Raw genomic sequence first — 16,874 nt, forward strand, 5'->3', positions numbered from 1 at the left:
CTGTGCCCAACCCTGGGCCAGTCTTCCCCGGCCCCATGCAACCCAGACTCCTGAGAGTGGAGGAACACCTGGTTGGAGATTCTCCAAGCCAAAGCCTGTATACTCCTCCAGACTCAGGGGTGGCCTCCCCTATGTACAGTAACCCCATGAGGCCATGATGAAGGACCTGAGCCGTGTGGCCACAAAGTGATTAAATCCTAACCAGAGCAGAGCCACAGACAGTGTTTTGGAAGAAGAAGAACAACCCAGTGGACAAGGGTCTGCACCAGCCTGTCAGCAGCTATATGGGGTAGCATGGAACCAGAGGAAGGAAGCCACATCCCTATCATGCCTACAAGAGCACCCCAGGGCTGGTAGGGATGGCCAGTGATCCAGAGGCAGTTGTAGTGTAAAATACAGTGGGAGAAGGACCAGGACGAGGTGAGAAGGTATGATGCCACTTGCAGGCACCTCTTCTGTGCCAGGCATTGTGCTGGGCAACACCATGTTGTGTGGGCACGGGGGTGGAAGTGGTAGGAGCCAACCTAGGTTCTGGTGCCTGGTGCACACGGCAGACAGAGGTCAAATGGATATTGTGTGCATGCAGTAATGGTACAGCCAGCCTCAGAGGGCCTCAGAGGGCATGCTGGGTGTTGGCATGCCAGGTGGGTGGGTTACCCCATGCACATACCAACCCCTGTGAGCCTGAGAGCCACTAACCAAGCCTGGGATCTGCCTGTGAGGGCATGTCTGTGTGAAGTGGTGGGGACCCCTGTGCTAATCCCAGCTGTAGTCTTCACAGGTCAGGGAGGGGGTAAACCATCAGAGAGGGACCACTGAAGCTCAGCTTCCTTGTCAGCCGGAGAGGACTGCCAGCCCCGGGGCCTGCCCACCCGCCTCTCCTTCCACTTTGGAAACAGGGCTGATACAGTAATCAGGACGCCACATATGGCCCCTGGAAGATGACTGCTCCCCAGGCCTTTGTTCACCTTCATTATTCTGGATGAGGTTTTTTTTTTTTCCCAAGTCATAAAAATGACATTTTTAATATGTGGAATTTTTTTTAAAGAAAAGCAATATGAAGAAGACTTTTATTGTCAATAAGCTCTACCTTTTAAACCAGTTATCTTAGTTTCTGCTCTAGGTATTTTAATTGAAGATTAACTGCTGTTAAAGAGTGTACACATTTAGGGAGTGAGTGTTTGGAGTATTAAAATTCAGCTCCCTTGGTGGCAGTGGTGGGGACAGTCTCTGCGGGGGGCCACCAGGGACCGTGCTCCTCCCCCACTGCTGGCCAAGGGGCTGTCCATGGAGGCGGGCACCTGCAGGAGGGGCAAATCCTGGCCTTTGCACGGAGGGGCAGGTTGGGGAAAGTCCAGTAGCAGAAGTTGGTGCCCTAGAGGCAGCTCCTGCTGTAGGCCCTACTCCCGTCATCCCTCATCCTGACTGAGGAAGACGCCAAAACTCAGAGCAGGGCAATAAGGCCACCATGTCACACGGCCTGGTATCCAGACCTGGACCAAGGGCTCAGAGCTCTGTCAACCATCCCCCACCCTCCCCTGCCTGCCCAGCCCTCACTGAGGCCTGTCTCCAGGAAAGCTCCTTGGCCTGGTCACTGTCCTCTGATGATTACCTGTCTCAGTAGCCATTGTGTTCTGGGAGCTATACAGAACCCACAGAAGGAATGGATCCTGCCCTCCAGGGGTCTCTCAGTCCAGAGACATGTGTGTACACGCATGTGTGCATGCATATACGTGTGCACATCATTGGCAAAGTCAGGCTTACCGTCGGTACCAGCACAAAGGTGGCACTCTGCAGTACCGTCTGAAAGAAGGAAGGTGACTCTTCCTCCAACTACCTGGAAAAGAACTTGGGATCCAAGTAGTAATGAGGATGTATGATCACTTGTTTGCCACTAGCCGTGTGACCTTGGGTGAATTATTTTGGATCCCTGGGCCCCAGTTTCCCTGAATGATGGAGTGGATATGGTGCCTTCTTTGTACAGGTTAAGGCATGGAAAAGTGCTTTTCTGATGCTTCCCTGACCAGACACTGTGCCAAGCTCTGGGATCTAATCTCTATCCTCAGAGTCATAGTCAGGGAAGTGAGCTCATGTACATCCATGACAGAGGTCACATGGGGGCAGGCCCAGTGCCTGAGAGTAGCCCCATGGGCACCAGGATGTGGTGCAGCAGAGGGGAGTCCAGCTCTGAACCCAGACGGCAGGTTTGAGCTCAGCCTACCACATCTTCACTGTGTGATGTTGGAGACGTACTGGCTCTGCTCTCTCTGTGCCTGTTTCCTTGTGTGTAAATAGAATCAACACCCAGGGAGCAATTTAGGAATGGAGGGGCAGTGTGTATAGAGCACTCTGAATAGGGCCTGGCATGTGACGAAGGCACAGTGAATGCTAGCTAGGATTACCATTGGTGTTCTTTTCGTGATTATTGAGAACTGGCTGGTACCTGTCCTTGGGGCAATTCAGGCTAGGCCTGCCTCACACAAGATGGTCTTTCTCCTTCAGACCCCTTCTCTGCCATTGTGGCCACTCTCAGCATCTGTCAAGGCATGGCCAAGTTCCGGCAGTCCCCCGATGGAACCCAGAACATAGAGACACGTGAGGTGTTCATCCCTGGAAGTCTCTGGAGACAAGTTCCTCACCTAGCCCAGTCCACATTGCCCCAGCCTGGGAGGTGCCAGGTGAGAGGTGGCTGCTGCCCAAGTTAGTGTGGTCCCCGGTCATGCCAGTGCCCTTGCCTTTTGCCATCTCCTCCCCACCCTCAGAGACAGTAGCCTCAGCCCTTTACGTGCCCCCTGCCCATGGTGTTGCCATCCTGCTGCTTTGTTCCCAGTGAGGAGCAGCAGGACCCTGGGGTGGCCAGGCCAAGTGCCAGACTCTCAGGCCTGCAGTAAGGCAGACAGCTTTGTAAAGCCACAGGCTTGAATGCAAAGTGCTACTCCCCATTTAACAGCTGTGTGACCTTGGGTGGTCACCTCCCCTGCCTGGAAAGTAGCTTAGAGGATGTCTGGAAGCTGGAATGGGATGCTATATGAACCCACCTGACTGGGTGTGTGTTGAGAATACTAGCTAAGCAGTGTCCTATGACAGTGGTGGCAGAAGTGGAGGCTGAGTGACCTAGCAAGTCCCCTACCCAGCTTGCTACTTGCCTATGTAGCCTGCCTCAGCCCTGTTCCCCCTGGAGCACAATAGGGATCCAGCCAACCCAGGCCCTAAGGTCCAGCCAGCCTTCCCCACCTAGACACTTCATCAAACCTCAGCCTAGAGGGACAGCCAGAAGGAGTCTCTGGGAACACTACTGTCCAGGTTCCTATCCTGGAAACTGCCATTCAGAGGCAGCTCCATCCCCAGGTTGCAGTCACCAGCACCACCCCCTGCCCATGTCTGGCACACCCCTCATGGAGCACTTGGGCAATTCCCTCTGAACCATCAGGTCCCCTCCCACGTAGTTGTACTGCCTGTGCTGGTGGGGAGCGTGAGCCTAGGTACTGGGACTGGGGTCCAGGTCCCCTGGGTGCTGAGGAGCAGGCCTCTAGAGCTAGGCAGACAACGACATATTGGGAGAAGAGGGCCAGTGCATTCCTGCCTCCATCAGCCCAGCTAGCAGTTGGCCAGCCTCCTGCTCCCCAAGCCTCCTGTGGATTGACAGGGCCTGACTGGACTGCCCAGCAGTGGGAAGGTGATTAGGAGTCAGATGGACAGGTGGGTAAGCTCTGACCTCCTGGGAGGTCACCCTTGGGAGAGAGCCAGCTGTCAGGGTCCAGCCCACCGGTAGATGAGGCAGTTACCAGTAGTGCCTCTTCCTGGAGCTTCTGGCCAGTGTTTATAGACTGCACCTTGTCCCCCGAGGACTCGGGATCTGGACATGAGGCAGTGTGTAACCCCATGGTCTCCTTGGAGGCTGGAGGCCTGGAAGACATCATAAAAGGCCAAGCCAAGATGTTAAGCCTTCTGCTGAGAAACCGAAGGAATGAGGTTTGCCAGGTACACAAGTGTTGTGGGTCACCCCAAGATGAAGGAGCACCAGTACAGAGCCAGGGCAGGGTGAGTGGGGGACCCTTCACAGGGGTGAGTGTTGGGACCCTGTGCAGAGGTGAGTGGTGAGGCCCTGTGAATAGGTGGGGGGGCTGTGTAGGGGTAAGTGGTGGAGGTTGAGGACACACAGGGTCTGCAGGAGGTAGTTGGGGAGGAGCTGGCTAGAGGAATTTGGACACCTGCCTGAAGAATGGCTGAAGATTTTGAGCTGGGAGAGATGATGAGGTTTTTGTTCTGGAAAAAATCTCTTTGGCAAGAGACCCAAGAACAGATCAGAAGAAGGAGCTGGCAGGAGAGCAGCCTGGCGGCTCATGCCAGAAGGCCAGCACCTGAGGCCCCAGTGCCAGCAACCTGCTCCCACAGGGCCCAGGGGAGCACTGAGCGAATGGGCCAGCCATCAGAGATGCCAGGTGGGCTCCCCACTGGGGGCTGTGCATACTCAAGCAAGGGTTTGAGCCCTGCCTGAGCTTCTGGGTTGCACACTAGGAATGACCTGGGTGGGATGTAGAGCCCCTGGGTGCTGGGACTGCAAGCCTCAGTGCCCCCGCCCCCACCCCACAGCCACTTTAGAGAGATGAGGCCCCGCCCCTGGTGGGCAGGTATCATGGCAGCAGTGGGCCGCCCCTGTGAGCAATGGGATGGGGCTGGGTAGTTCAGAATATTGGGCCCCCAGCCCCACACCAGCTGCACCCGCAATGTCCTGTGTGATGGCAAACTTTTCTCCACCTGGGCTGCCTGCCCCTCTAATAATTGAGCCTCCAATTCTTGAAACCAAGTCATTTCCTTTTTCAGAATGGTTTTGTTTTTGCCTTAAAACAAAATCCTTCCTTCCACAGAATGCACTAGTTTTCCCTCCCCACACACCCCCAATCTCCAAAGGCTTGACTACATTATAATTTCAATTTACACGGTGTGGGAAAGATTTGTGCAAAGGGTCCTTTTTTGTTTTTGAAGAATTCATCATTGCTGCTAAGAAGCTTAATATAAATTAAAGGAGGAATTAGGCAACATTAAGACATCAAAATGGGGGTGCGGGCGCCCGTTGCCTCGCCTCCACCCAATCAAAGGGGCCGCATGGAGCCCATCGAGTGTGCGCTCGAGAGCCTCAGAAAGAGCGCGATTCCAATAAAGGGCCTGTTGTGTCGCCCGCCTTCCCCTAATTCCCTTTGTTGCAGGGACAGCAGAGTACATGTCTGATAAAAACTTAATCACCTTATCTTTTTAAAGCAAATTGCATCTTTGTTTACATACGGGCTCCATAGCAGGACGAGAAAGGAGAGAAAACCAGGCAGCTTTCCCAGCCTTAGTCAACACGTTAAAGACGTGCACTCCCAAGGATAAATGCAGAGAACCAAGGCTGACAAAGACATGGTAGCAAGGTAGCATGGTAGCAAGCATGGTCACCGGCACCTCTCACGGATGAGGTCAGGGGCCTCGACAAAGGGAGCCAGCTGACTGGTGTCCCCACGGGCTGTCCCCCCAGGCCATTCTCGCCTCTCTCCACCCACAGTGCTCCCACTGGCTCCTATTGCCAGCCGGGCTCTCCCTAACATGCAACTCCCTCCAAATGCCAGCTCGCCTCTGGGCCTTGTGCTAATACCAGATTGCCTGCCCTATTTGGGCCTCTCCTCTCCCCTGGCGCTGTCAGAGCAAAGCTTGTACAGGGCCCACACAGCCCTGGGCCACTGGCCTGCAGAGGGATCTGGGTTCAAATCTCAGCTGTACCACCAACTACTGTGGGTCTGTGGGCAAGTCCTCGCACCTCAATATACCTGCAGGACGGGGTGCCAACAACAGCCCTGTGCAAACAGCCCAGATGGGGCCCTACTGCCTTGTGTCAGGGCCACCTCTGCCGCAGATGAGTCTGCCTCCCATTTCTGCCCCCCCAACCCCTCCTGGCCAGACTGACTTCCAGCCTTCCCCTCAGCGGCATGTCCTACACAGGCCGCCACATTAGCCACTACAGAGGCCTTGCCAGGCGCTGTGCCACCGATACCTCCCATGACCTACATACACAAGGCAGCTTCTTGAACAGGGCGGGCAGGCAGAGGCCACTTTCTTTGGGTGAAGTTTGACACTGCAGCCCACCCAGCATGGCAGTTGAGGGACCTCGGCCTCGCCGACAGAGGTCCCTCCTGTGGGCAGCCCCTCAAGCTGCTCACAGGCCAAGCATCCAGTCTAGACTCAGGGACCGGCTGGATTTGAGGCCCTCCATGGCCATCCATCCCGGCTACCCCATATGTCAGCCCAGCTCAGCCACCAGGCATGTCCCTCGGGGCTCCCCAGCCCATCCGTCATCACCAGGATACTGACCCCAAAAAGGTCCCCTGCCCCCTGCCCCAGCTCTCTTTCTGCCCTGTCATTTCGGCTCCTTCCAAAGCTGCTTGTTCCAGGAGGGGAAGCTGGAGTGACTGGATTTGGCTACAGCCCCATGGGGCCAACCAAGGGGGCCAGTGACCCCAAGCTGCTCGCATGGGCTCAGTTCCCACTGGGGGGTGCAAGCCGCCCACCAGCGTGGAGGCCCCTCTTCAGTCTGGCCCCCAACATGAAAGCGACGCCAGCAATTGGAGGCAATTTGCCGGCCTTTGATGGCTATGTCAGGGCGGCACCCGCGGCCAGGGCTTGGGAAACAGTTGTGCTTCTCGCATTCTTCCCTGATTACCCCTGGCCCAAGCCAAGACCCAGCAGCCTCCAGCCCACTGTGCCTTTGTGTGGAGCTGGCACTCGGTGAGAAAGGCCAGCCCGGCCCTGGGAGAGTGTCCCCAAGGAAAGCCACGGCGAGCAGCGTCACCCTGGGGTCACATCGGCCCACCCCCACCATGTCCTGGGCCTGGCGTGTTGGGGAATGGAGCAGGGCAGCCGAGCCACAAGAATCCTGAGATTTGGGAAGGAGCAGAGATATCTGCTGAGGCCCAGTGGAATCATGGCCACCATGTGAACCTCACACATGGAGCACATTTAACTCTGTGCCCACCGTACAAGGTAGGGAGCCAGGCTCCAGGTCATGGGGGCCCAGGGCCTGCCATCTGAGCCTGAGCTTCCCCATGGGCCACCAGCTCACAGACAGGTATTTCCTAGTCCTGGAGGCATGGGCTCTGCAGGAGCTCTTCTCTTACTCCTGCTGCCCTGTGCACCTGGGCGAGACTGCTCCTTCCCTTTGCCTTCATCCCGTGAACCCTCCCTGGGCCTGCCTGCCACGCCCCGTGCCCAACACTGCAGGGGCACACCCCTCTCTCCCTTACAGGCCATGAGGGAGACGAGTGCAGAAAGCAAACATCATGCCAAGTGGGGTTCAAGGAGGAATCCTGCTTGGCCTAAGCAGATGAGGGAAGCCTTCCCACGGAGACTGTGGCAGAGCAGGCCTGGCCAGACAGGAAAGGCACGGAAGAGCGTTCCAGACTCCTGGCTTGGAGTGGAAGCAAACAGAGGCTGAGGGGCAGAGGGAGGTACACGACGGATAACCCAGGTCTCAGATGCCAAGTAAGAGGACAGACTTCATCCTGTTGGTGGCACCCAGTCCAGAGTTCCACATGTGCCTCCGAGCATCTCCCCCACAGCTGGGGGCAGGACCAGGGAGGAGGTCCCCCGGCAGTGCCCCGGAGGCCTTCCATGCCAGGACAGGGCAGCAAGGGCAGGGAGCAGGGGGGACCCTCTGGAGGTTGTGGAGAGCAGTGCCCTCAGCCTGTGCCTCCCAGTGACTGCACCTCACAGAGCAATGGCCTCAGAAATCCAGGACTTCCAGTGGCCAGGGAGCCATAAGCATGGCCTGAGGTTGTGCTCTGCCTGCCCTTCACCGGGCAGAGCCAGATCACTGCAGAGATGACACCGCTGGCCTAGAGAGCCAGTGAGCTTCCTGGCCCACAGCAACTCTGAGAGCCCTAACCAGGACGTGGGGACAGACGTGGCCCAGGGGGACAGCTCCTCCCCACCTGCCTCTTCCTCCCCTGCCCAGCCCTCTGCAGTCCTCTTACCCTCCCCCTGCTTCCCCGTGTGCCCATGCATTCAGCAGCCAGAGTGCACTGGGTGGCACTGCGCTTCCTCTGGGCTCGGGCCTGGGTGCAGGAGGTCATGCCAGTGGCCCCTGGTACGCGGCCTGTGAGTGCCCAGGTTCACAGTAGAAATCTTGGGAAACAGAAAGAAGTAGGTGGAAGAAAGCATTGCGTGTGACTTATTCCTGATCCCTGACAGCCTAGCAGATAGTCTCCTGAAAGTCTTTTCTTTATGCATCCCAGAGTTAGAGCAGGACTCTTCCAACAATTTGTATTCCTGTGGGGTGTTTTTTTCAATTAACTCGTAAGTTTGTCTTTATATAAACACTTATCAGGTGTCATTTCATCTCCCAGAATATTTTGCCACAGCAAATGCACGCTAGTCCTATCCTGACTGCTCTCCTGGGGGTCTCAGTGCCCCTGTAACTTCATAGGCCACGTACCTTCTCCATGATGCACGCAGACCTTGGAACCGGGTAGCCTCAACAAGTCCTGCTCTGTCTCTCCAGACCTATGTGACCTGGGGCCAGTTACTGGCCTAGGCCTCAGTGTCTTCCACACTGTGCTGTGAAGGTTAAGTGCCTGCGTACATGGCAACATCTGTGTGGACAAACTTCAGGTGCCTGGTTAGGACTGAACCCCTGGAAGGGGCTGGGTCCACACGGTGCCATTGAGGGAGCTTAGTAGCCAATGCTTGTCCAGCAGGGTCCTATCCAGTGCTGATTCGTTCGGTGGTATTCTTTGAGGCCCTCTCTGAGCCAGGGATCGCTCTAGGTACTGGGCTTCCAGCAGTGCACGGAGAGACAAAATCCCTGCTGTGGTAGAACCTGTATTTTAGCAGGGGCAGAGGACAGAAGAAAGAGGAAATTACAGCGTTATGTTGGGAGGTAATCATAGCTATTGGAAAAAAACAGAGCTGGGTAGGAGGGGTCAGGGCAGAAGGGGAGAAGGTAATCAGGAAGGCCTCACCAAGAGGTGACATTTGCACAGTGATTAGAAGGAGGTGGACCTGGGGGCCATTGGAACTTCTGGGGCAGATCTTCCAGCAGAGGAACCAGTGAATGCCAAGGCGCCGAGGTGGGAATGCACCTGATGTGTTGGGGTGAGGGGAACGGTTCAGAGACGCAATACAGGCCAGGTCGGGTAGGAGGAGAGCGATGCAGGAGTCAGAGTCCAGGGGCTCCAAACACACTCCCCACGTCGGGGGCCATCCCAGATGGGGCCACACATGGGTACCTGACCCATGTGGCCTACCAAGGGGTGCTTCAGAGACAGGCCCCGAAGAGAGGGTGGTAGCTCCACAAGCACAGGATGATGTCCCTGAGGCCTACAGGAAGTGTCAGGAGTCCTGGTGGGTCCCAGGCAGATGGATAGTTGGCATTTGGCGGCCTCCCTCACCACTCTGAGTCCCCAGAGGTCTCTGGGACCCTCCCTGGTTTGGGTACTCAAAGAGCATGGTACGCAGAATGCATTATATGGACATGGTAAGCTGCAGTCACCCTGCAGCCCTACTAGCATGTGGCCACATGTCCTCATCGGCACTCAAGCATCGTGATGCTCATTCCAAGACTTGGCACTCAGACTCCCTTTGCTTGCAGACCCTTGCCCAGGATCTCCCTGTCATCTGGCTCCCGTTTGGAGCTCTTCATCAGAAAAGCCTGCCCTGGGCACATGCGACCTGGCTGCCCTCCCCTCCTGGTGACACGGCAGTTTTGTTTCCTTGATCGTCTTGGTGGCTATCTGAATTATCTTGCTGGCTTGTTTCCTCCCTGCCCCTTCTCAGACTCGTAAAGTCCGTGATCTGCATATTCACCTCCATTGTCTACAGTCCAGGAGTGTTGTGTGAATGTTTTCCAGGGAACGATGCAGGGGTAGGTAGGGAGAAGCTTGGGGTGGGCAACAGCTCCGACCACCGGCATCCTGAACTGCCCTTCCTTTCCCTCCAACTGCTGTCTGGCTAAGAGAGAAAGGCCACTGTTAACAAAGCAGCTCCCAATGACATTTGCCACAAATCCACAGCTTCACCTATTGGGGAGGCTTTCTGGGCATTGTGTCCAGGCCACCCCCAAATGGAGCAGAGGGAAATGAGACTGACCATCTCAGAAGACCAATTAAATGGCCGCATCTTCACCAGTGCCAGAGAGATTTTTCTGGCTCTGCCTGCTTTGGGCCCTGTGAGGTATGCACTGTGTGTAACGAGAGCCAGCCTGGGCGAGATGGACCGCCGATTGGGCCACGCCTGTCTCCCCAGCCCAGCACAGACGCCGGGGAGCCCTGCACCTCTGCAGCCATCAGACCTCCTGGCACCAGAGGGAGACAGGCTGCCCATGCCATTTGTCAGGGTCTGGTGCCAGCCACCTTCTCTGTTTGCAGAAGGAAGGCCGGGGTGCCGATTGAGGGAGGCATATACCTGCAGGCCTCGAGCTAGCTTGGGGCCCTGGCCCAGGGCCATTCCCACGCCCCCTCCCAGGAGGTGCACAGACCAGCTGGGTGTGGAGCTTGCCACCAGACACCGTGCTGCCCAGGCAGAGGACGATTCCCCTCGGTAAAGGTCCTGCAGGCCCCTGGTATCCCAGAGCCCTGTCGCATCAGCTGCTGGTCCCAACCTTCCTGGGTTTTTGAGAGGCCAGCAGTCTCACCCCTACCTGTGGACAGGGAGACTGAGTCTCTCTTAACAGGAAGCAGAGCTATCCCTGGCAGACTCTACAGTGTCCCTTAAAGCAGCCAGCTGGTCACGCTTCTAAACACCCGGGACGCTCTCACAGCCTGTGTTCCCCCGCAGAACCGTTTTCCAGAGCCAGCCAAAGGTGGGCCCCCGCCAGGTGATGGGCTGGGGGGCAGTAACCTGCATTTGCCATCAGGTGCAAGTCCAGAGTTCAAAACCTCGCGCTTCCTGACTCACTGTGGGGCCTGGAGTGAGTCCGTGCCCTCTTTGGGGCTCCATTTCCTCAACTGTAAGATGAAGGGGCTGCTTCAGCAAACACGCAAAAGTGCTTGGTCTGAGAAGAATAATCCACATGCCCCTGCCACCCAGAGCTCCCCACCTGGTTGAGGCATGTCAAGCAAAGCTTGACACCAGAGTGTCATGTCTGGCTTCTCTTCTCAAGGAGACAGCTGCTAGCACCCAGCTGGGTGGGGCAAAGGAGGAGGCCCCTGAGGTGCTGGTAGACCGGGGTGTAGCAGGGCATGCTGGGAGGGAAGCCCCCTGCCTGGTGCCTGCCCCCCAACTTCCCACCAACTTTGGACACCCAGCTTCTAGGTCCACTGTCCAGTGCAGTCCTTCTGTGCATTATAGAAGTAAGTAGGTGGATGCAGACCTGCCAGGTCCCTCTTTTGGCAAGATCATTGGATCTCCACACTTACTTGCCCCTCGTCAGGGAATGAATGCCGTGTTCCCAGCTCTCCCAGTAGTTATTGCTGCCCACTGGGCCTCCTTGCCCCATGCAAGTCTCACTGCCCCCTCAGCTCACCCGCGCCACAGCCCTGCCAGCTTGCTCCCACCAGGTTCCCCCAGCAGGGTTGTGAGCAGCCTTTCAGGGTGCAGAGCTAGTCTGAGGCCTGGTCACAGCCTTGAGGGAGGCAGAGCCTCCACCACTATGTTTGAAGCAGCCAAGCACTCACCCTGGCCAGCAGCCTACAAAGAGGCTGCACCATGCTGCTACCAAGCAGTTTCCTCATAAAGACAAGCCCCAGAGAAAGCCTGATATTCAAGGATTGCAGCCTGGTCCTCCAGGATGAGTGGAACTTCTTCCACTGGCAAGGTGGGGAAGGGTGTTCAGGCAGAGAGAACAGCATATGCAGAGGCTGATATGTGTGACAACAGGGAAGCCAGGAATGGTCACGTGCTCCTCCAGGCTGCAGGGACAGCACAAACGTAATGGAAGAGTTGGGGTTGGCCTTAGGGTGTCAACAGGAAACTGGTTTCCACTCAATCATTTGGCTGGAGAGGGTGAATATGAAGTCTGCATACAGTGCATGGTGGAGGGAGTGACAGAAGGCTGTCATTTAAAGGTGCCAGTTAAGAAAAAATAATAAATAATAAAAAAAAATAAAAATAAAGGTGCCAGTGAGACATGGTGGAAAGCAGTGGGGGCTGTTCCCACCCTGCTTGGGGCTGGAGGGACAGCATGTATGAAAGCCCAGGGAGAAGGATCCCCAACAGGAGTGACAGCCTTAGGGAGCAGGACTCAACATCCCAGCTGCTCTCTCTGCCCACCATCTGTCCACTGGGGCTCTCATTGGCTGAACCCAACCAGAAGCCAGAGGGCACAGGAGCCCACATGCCCTCTGCAGAGGTCAGCCTCCCCGGCATACAGAGGAGTAGAGAGTGGGTCTCCAGGGGCAATTGGGAAGCACCAGCCCCAGGGAGTCCCCAAGTCAAGCTTCACTGTGTATGTTTTAACATGAGTGTTCTGGGAAACAGCAGGAGAGGGACAGGGCCACCAAGTGTGGGGCTGATCTCCATAGGAGCCCTAGTGCAGAGTGAATGGTGGGCGGGGGCCCAGGAGACAGAGATGGGGAGCTGAGCTCCAAGCTGGACAGGCCTTTGACACAATCTAGCACGGTGGAGTAGGGGCCGGGATGTAAAAGTGGACCATAGGCCTCGGGTGAGGGGAAGAGAAGCGGGTGAGGGGGGAGAAGCGGGTGAGCCCAGGGTGGCACCTGGGTCCTGGCTCAGCCTAGGAGGGTGTGAGGGTGTTGCTGAGCTGCGGTGAGGAGATTCGGAGATGAGTCAATGGGAGTGAGTGCCCGTGCAGGGCAGTGAGTGGACGGAGTAACAGGCTCTCCTGTGCCTTGCAGGTGGCCTCGGCCCCGAGTCCAAGAGGATCCTGACGCCCACCCTCAAGAAGCGGGGCCGAGCTGGCCGAGGGGAAGCAGCCAAGCAGGAGGAGGTGGCCGAGCGGCCCGAGCCTGCACAACACGTGGCCCTCAGCCTGTCTTTCAAGCGTTATGTCTTTGACACCCACAAGCGCATGGTCCAGTCTCCCTGAGTGTCCCAGTGACCTCCCCCAGGACCCCTTGCCCAGGCCCCAGATGTGCCTCGACCTCTTGCAGTATGTCCCTCCCCATGACCCTGCAGACGCAGGCTCCCAGGCCTGGCAAGGAGCCCGGGGCTACAGTGGGAGCGGCACCAGTGCCGGCACCCTCCCACGGGCTGGTGGCCAATGTTTCCAGCCACTGAGCTGGCAGCCCTATGAGGGCCCATCCACACCGTGCCCCAGGTGGCCTGGCACTTCCCAGCTGTAAATAAATGTCCCATGGTGCCGGCCTGGTCTGCTGGACTCTATGACTTCACCGGGGAGCAGGCCAGCCTGTGCCCAAGGGGCGTATCTGGAATCGGCAGGGTTCAGGGGAGGGACCAGAGCCCAGGGGCCTGAGTCCAGGGGGTTCTCTAGACAGCCATGGCCAGCGAGAGCTCTGCCAGGAAGGGCACCCCTGGAGTGCTGGGGAGCCGCGAGTGCCCAGCCAGGGCATCAGGGCAGAGGCAAGTGGGAGGTAGGTCCTACGTCTGGGGTGGAGGCGTCCGGCCTTGGGTGTCGGGCCTACCCTCCCCAAGCTGTGGAGGTGAGGGCAGGGACCAGGAGCACGCCCCCTCTAAAGCCCAAGAAGCCCTACCCTCGCCTCTCACCCCTGCCACACAGGCAGCTGTACCCCTCAGCCGGAGCTGTGTATACTCAGAAAAGGGTGAGGTGGCAAAACCAGCTGAATGATGGAGAATCTGTACATCCTACAGATGTCCAAACACTCCTTTATTTGACCTCCAGACAGATGCAGAGGCTGCCTTTGCAAAAGTGGGATCAAAAATATTAACGGGGCAGTGGCCATCCAAGGACTTGGAGTGGTTAAGTCCTGGAGCTGAGGGCAGAGAGGAAGGAGGTGACATGCAGAACGTGCTGTCCTAGGTGCCAGGCCTGGACACAGCCCCTCGTGCTTCAAGGGGGTGTGAGAGCGGCTGGCCCTCACAGGGACCCAGACGTGAGGCTGGGCCGGGGCTTGCGGTCCAGAGTGACAGCCGAGGGCTGGGTAGGCAGAAAGAGTCCAGGCCCAGTCCCCTCTTCCCCCTGGGGTGGGAATGAACTGGAAGGGGATGGGTACAGGGAAAGCTAGGTGCTTCCAGCAAACTGTCCCTTCACCTCTTGGAGCCTCACTGCCACCGCCCGAGGGGACACCTCCAGTATCAGCAGGGGCACTTCTTGCCTGGCCCCCATGTGTCTGCAGACCAGGCTCCAGGGCCCCTCTGACACACCCCCACTGCTGTCCTACAGACCATCACACCAGGGAGGCAGAGAGCTAGGTCTCCCAGCGAGGGCTTCAGGGCAGTGGTCCCAGGCTGGCCACTTCCCATGGCTACGCAGCCCTTTGGAGTGGACACAGCTGGGAGGAGCTGGGATCGCCTCAGGTCTTGCATCTTAGATGAGGAACCTCCCTCCTCAGTGTGTAGAGAATTGAGGCCAGAGCTGCTGGGTACCCCCCAGCCAGGCCGGGTCCTCCCTGACCGAGAGGTGTGAGGCTGACCCCCTCCTCTGGAGGTTCCAGCAAGTTGAGATGGAGAGAGCCTTTGGGCACATCACTGTTCCTCTCGCCAAATGAAGGGCCATGTGCCCCAGCAGAGCCCCTGCACCCCCCAGCAGGCATAGAGGGGGCTCACTCAGCAGGAGCTAGCCCCGGGGCCACATCATGGGGGAGGGGGAGACAGGGTGGACTCCAGCCACTGCCTGGGTTCAGCCCGCCCCTCTGATGTGTGAGCTTGGACAAGCCCCCCAACCTCTGCCTCAGTGTCCCCGTGTGTGATACGAGAACGCAGCAGCCGCTCCATGGGCACGGGGCACACTGCAGCCCATCACCCTGCCCACGCCCCGAGGTGGGAGCGGCAGGCACGGTCTCGGCCCCAGGGCCCAGCCCTGCGCCACGCCAGCCGTTCTGCCGGAACGTCCGTGACCGCCCCGTGTGCCCCGCACCTTCCTCCCTGCCTCCCAGCCGCCTGCGCACAGCGCCCCTCGGGCCCCCGGGAGGAAGGGACTCCGGGCAGGGGAGCCGCCTGCTGTGTGACTCCCAAAGCCTCAGGGCCCCGGCCTGTGGGGACGGGCCTCGTCAGGCTGGCACCAGGGGAAGCCCGAGTGCCCGTGAGCCGCCCTGGGCCCGGCCCGTGAGGGAGAGGCGGCCAGGCTGGAGGCCGGAGCACCCCCGCAGCGCGTGCCCACCGCACCCCGCCTCCCCGTGTGGGAGTGGCCCGGGAAGCATCGCCTCCCTCGGAGCTGTGGGAGGGGCAGCGACGGGCACAGCCGACCCGAGCCGTCACCTCAGGGCCAGGACCCGAACCCAGGCTCCGGAGGGCTCCAGAGACCGCCTCGTCCCTTGGATGTGTCCTTGGAAAGAGTGCCTCCGGGGCGCTGGCCTGGGTGGGGCGGGGGGCAGGGGGCAGCCATGCCCCGCTCGACTCCCCCCACTGCCCACCCGGAATGGAGCCGTGGGCAGGCGTCCTGCCACCGGCCGGGCAGGAGGGGCAGCCGTGGTTGGCAGGCCCCGGGCCGGCGGGGCTAATGCACCAGCAATGAGATAAGGCTTATCTGGAAATGTCCCTGGAATCGAGACTCTGATGGAAACAGGCTTCTGGGTTAATATATTTTTGATAGATAAAGTCTCGTAAACGGGAAGCCCTGGGGGCCCCGGGCAGGAGAAGGGGCAGCTTCTGTTGTCCCAGGCCTGCCCTGCCCGTGTCTGTGTGTGCGTCTGTGTTCCAGGTGTCTGTCTGCCCGTACTGGGTGTGCGTGTCTGTGGGCTCAAGGAGGGCAGTCCGGCCGGCCGAGGACCTCCAGTGTGCGCGTGGGAGTGGAGGGGAGAGGGCATCGGGTCCAGTGGGTGTACAGGGCGTGACACGTGTGTCCAGGGCCAGCTTGTCTCTTGGGCCACAAGGCCTTGCAAGTCACTGGGGCCCAGGCCCCAGGACCTGGTGGGACGGGAAGGGGACTCAGTGCCGCCATTCCGTGGTCCAGAGTCCCCCTCAAGTTGAGCCAGGCCCCTTCACTGCCAGCTCACCCTCTGGTTGATCCAGGCCTCAGGCCTTCCCCGCCTCCTCCGCCTTTACCTGGGGTTTAGCATTTCCAAGCCCCCTTCTGGAGACCAAGGCCGGTCCTGCTCACAACGTCTCAGCTCCTAGTAGTGCCAAGCCTGCCTGCGTGGCCATGACGGGTGAGAAGGGGCCGCACTGAGGGGCCCCCGGGCAAGGTCTTGAAGGGAGAGTAGGAGTTCGCCAGGAGGAGGAGGGGTGCCGTCCAGCAGAGGGCACAGCTGGAGGAGGGGCCCTAGGAGAGCACTTGATAGGGCCTGTGTGAGGAGGGATGAGGTCATGGCTCCCGGGCTCCCCCCGCCCCCCACCCCCACCCCCATCCCAGCCTCTGCGGGCCTCCAGGAGCCTCCACAGAGGCAGCCCCGATTAAAAAGAGTAATTAGCACTTGGCTGATAACAGAGTCATGCCATTAATTAGTGGAGCTCAGCCAAGCACCGGGTCTTGATTGCAGGCAGCATCGGTGGCAGCTGGGGGAGGGGAAGGGGAAGGTGCTCATGCCCCCTTGGGGAGCAGCTGACCCCACCCCTGGGCACCCCTGTCTGTCCGAGCCCCATTCCCTTGCTGAGCACCAGTGCTGGGGGCAGGGCAAGTAAAGGGGGTATCTGTGGAGGCCCATGGGGTGGGGGTGGGGGCCTTGAAGGCTGCTGCCAGCCATCTGGAAGGGTGTAGGCGGAGAGAGTGCATCAGATTGGGGTTTCAAGAGAGCCCGCGGGCCCCAGCTTCATGCCGGTTCTGGACACTCCTGTGCTGAAGGTCAGGGGCAGAGACCACAGGGTCGCAGGGC

At 58.6% G+C, this 16,874-nt stretch overlaps 1 protein-coding gene across 8 annotated transcripts in view; it reads left to right on the forward strand.

The window, feature by feature from the left end:
* The window catches only part of EEFSEC (eukaryotic elongation factor, selenocysteine-tRNA specific), a 266,024-nt gene extending 252,734 nt beyond the window's left edge, over window positions 1-13,290 (forward strand). For 7 of the 8 annotated variants that reach the window (XM_038565476.1, XM_038565470.1, XM_038565472.1 and 4 more), the window contains one exon: window positions 12,822-13,290. In XM_038565476.1, the coding sequence (XP_038421404.1) occupies window positions 12,822-12,981 (160 nt within the window). In that variant the 3' untranslated portion in view covers window positions 12,982-13,290. Of the gene's footprint in view, window positions 1-2,502; window positions 2,679-12,821 lie in introns of all 8 variants that reach the window. The other variant, XM_038565471.1, reaches the window with a different exon arrangement.
* Window positions 13,291-16,874: the final 3,584 nt, after the last annotated feature.

This window comes from Canis lupus, chromosome 20 (genome assembly GCF_011100685.1).
Source record: "Canis lupus familiaris isolate Mischka breed German Shepherd chromosome 20, alternate assembly UU_Cfam_GSD_1.0, whole genome shotgun sequence".
NCBI lineage: Eukaryota > Metazoa > Chordata > Mammalia > Carnivora > Canidae > Canis > Canis lupus.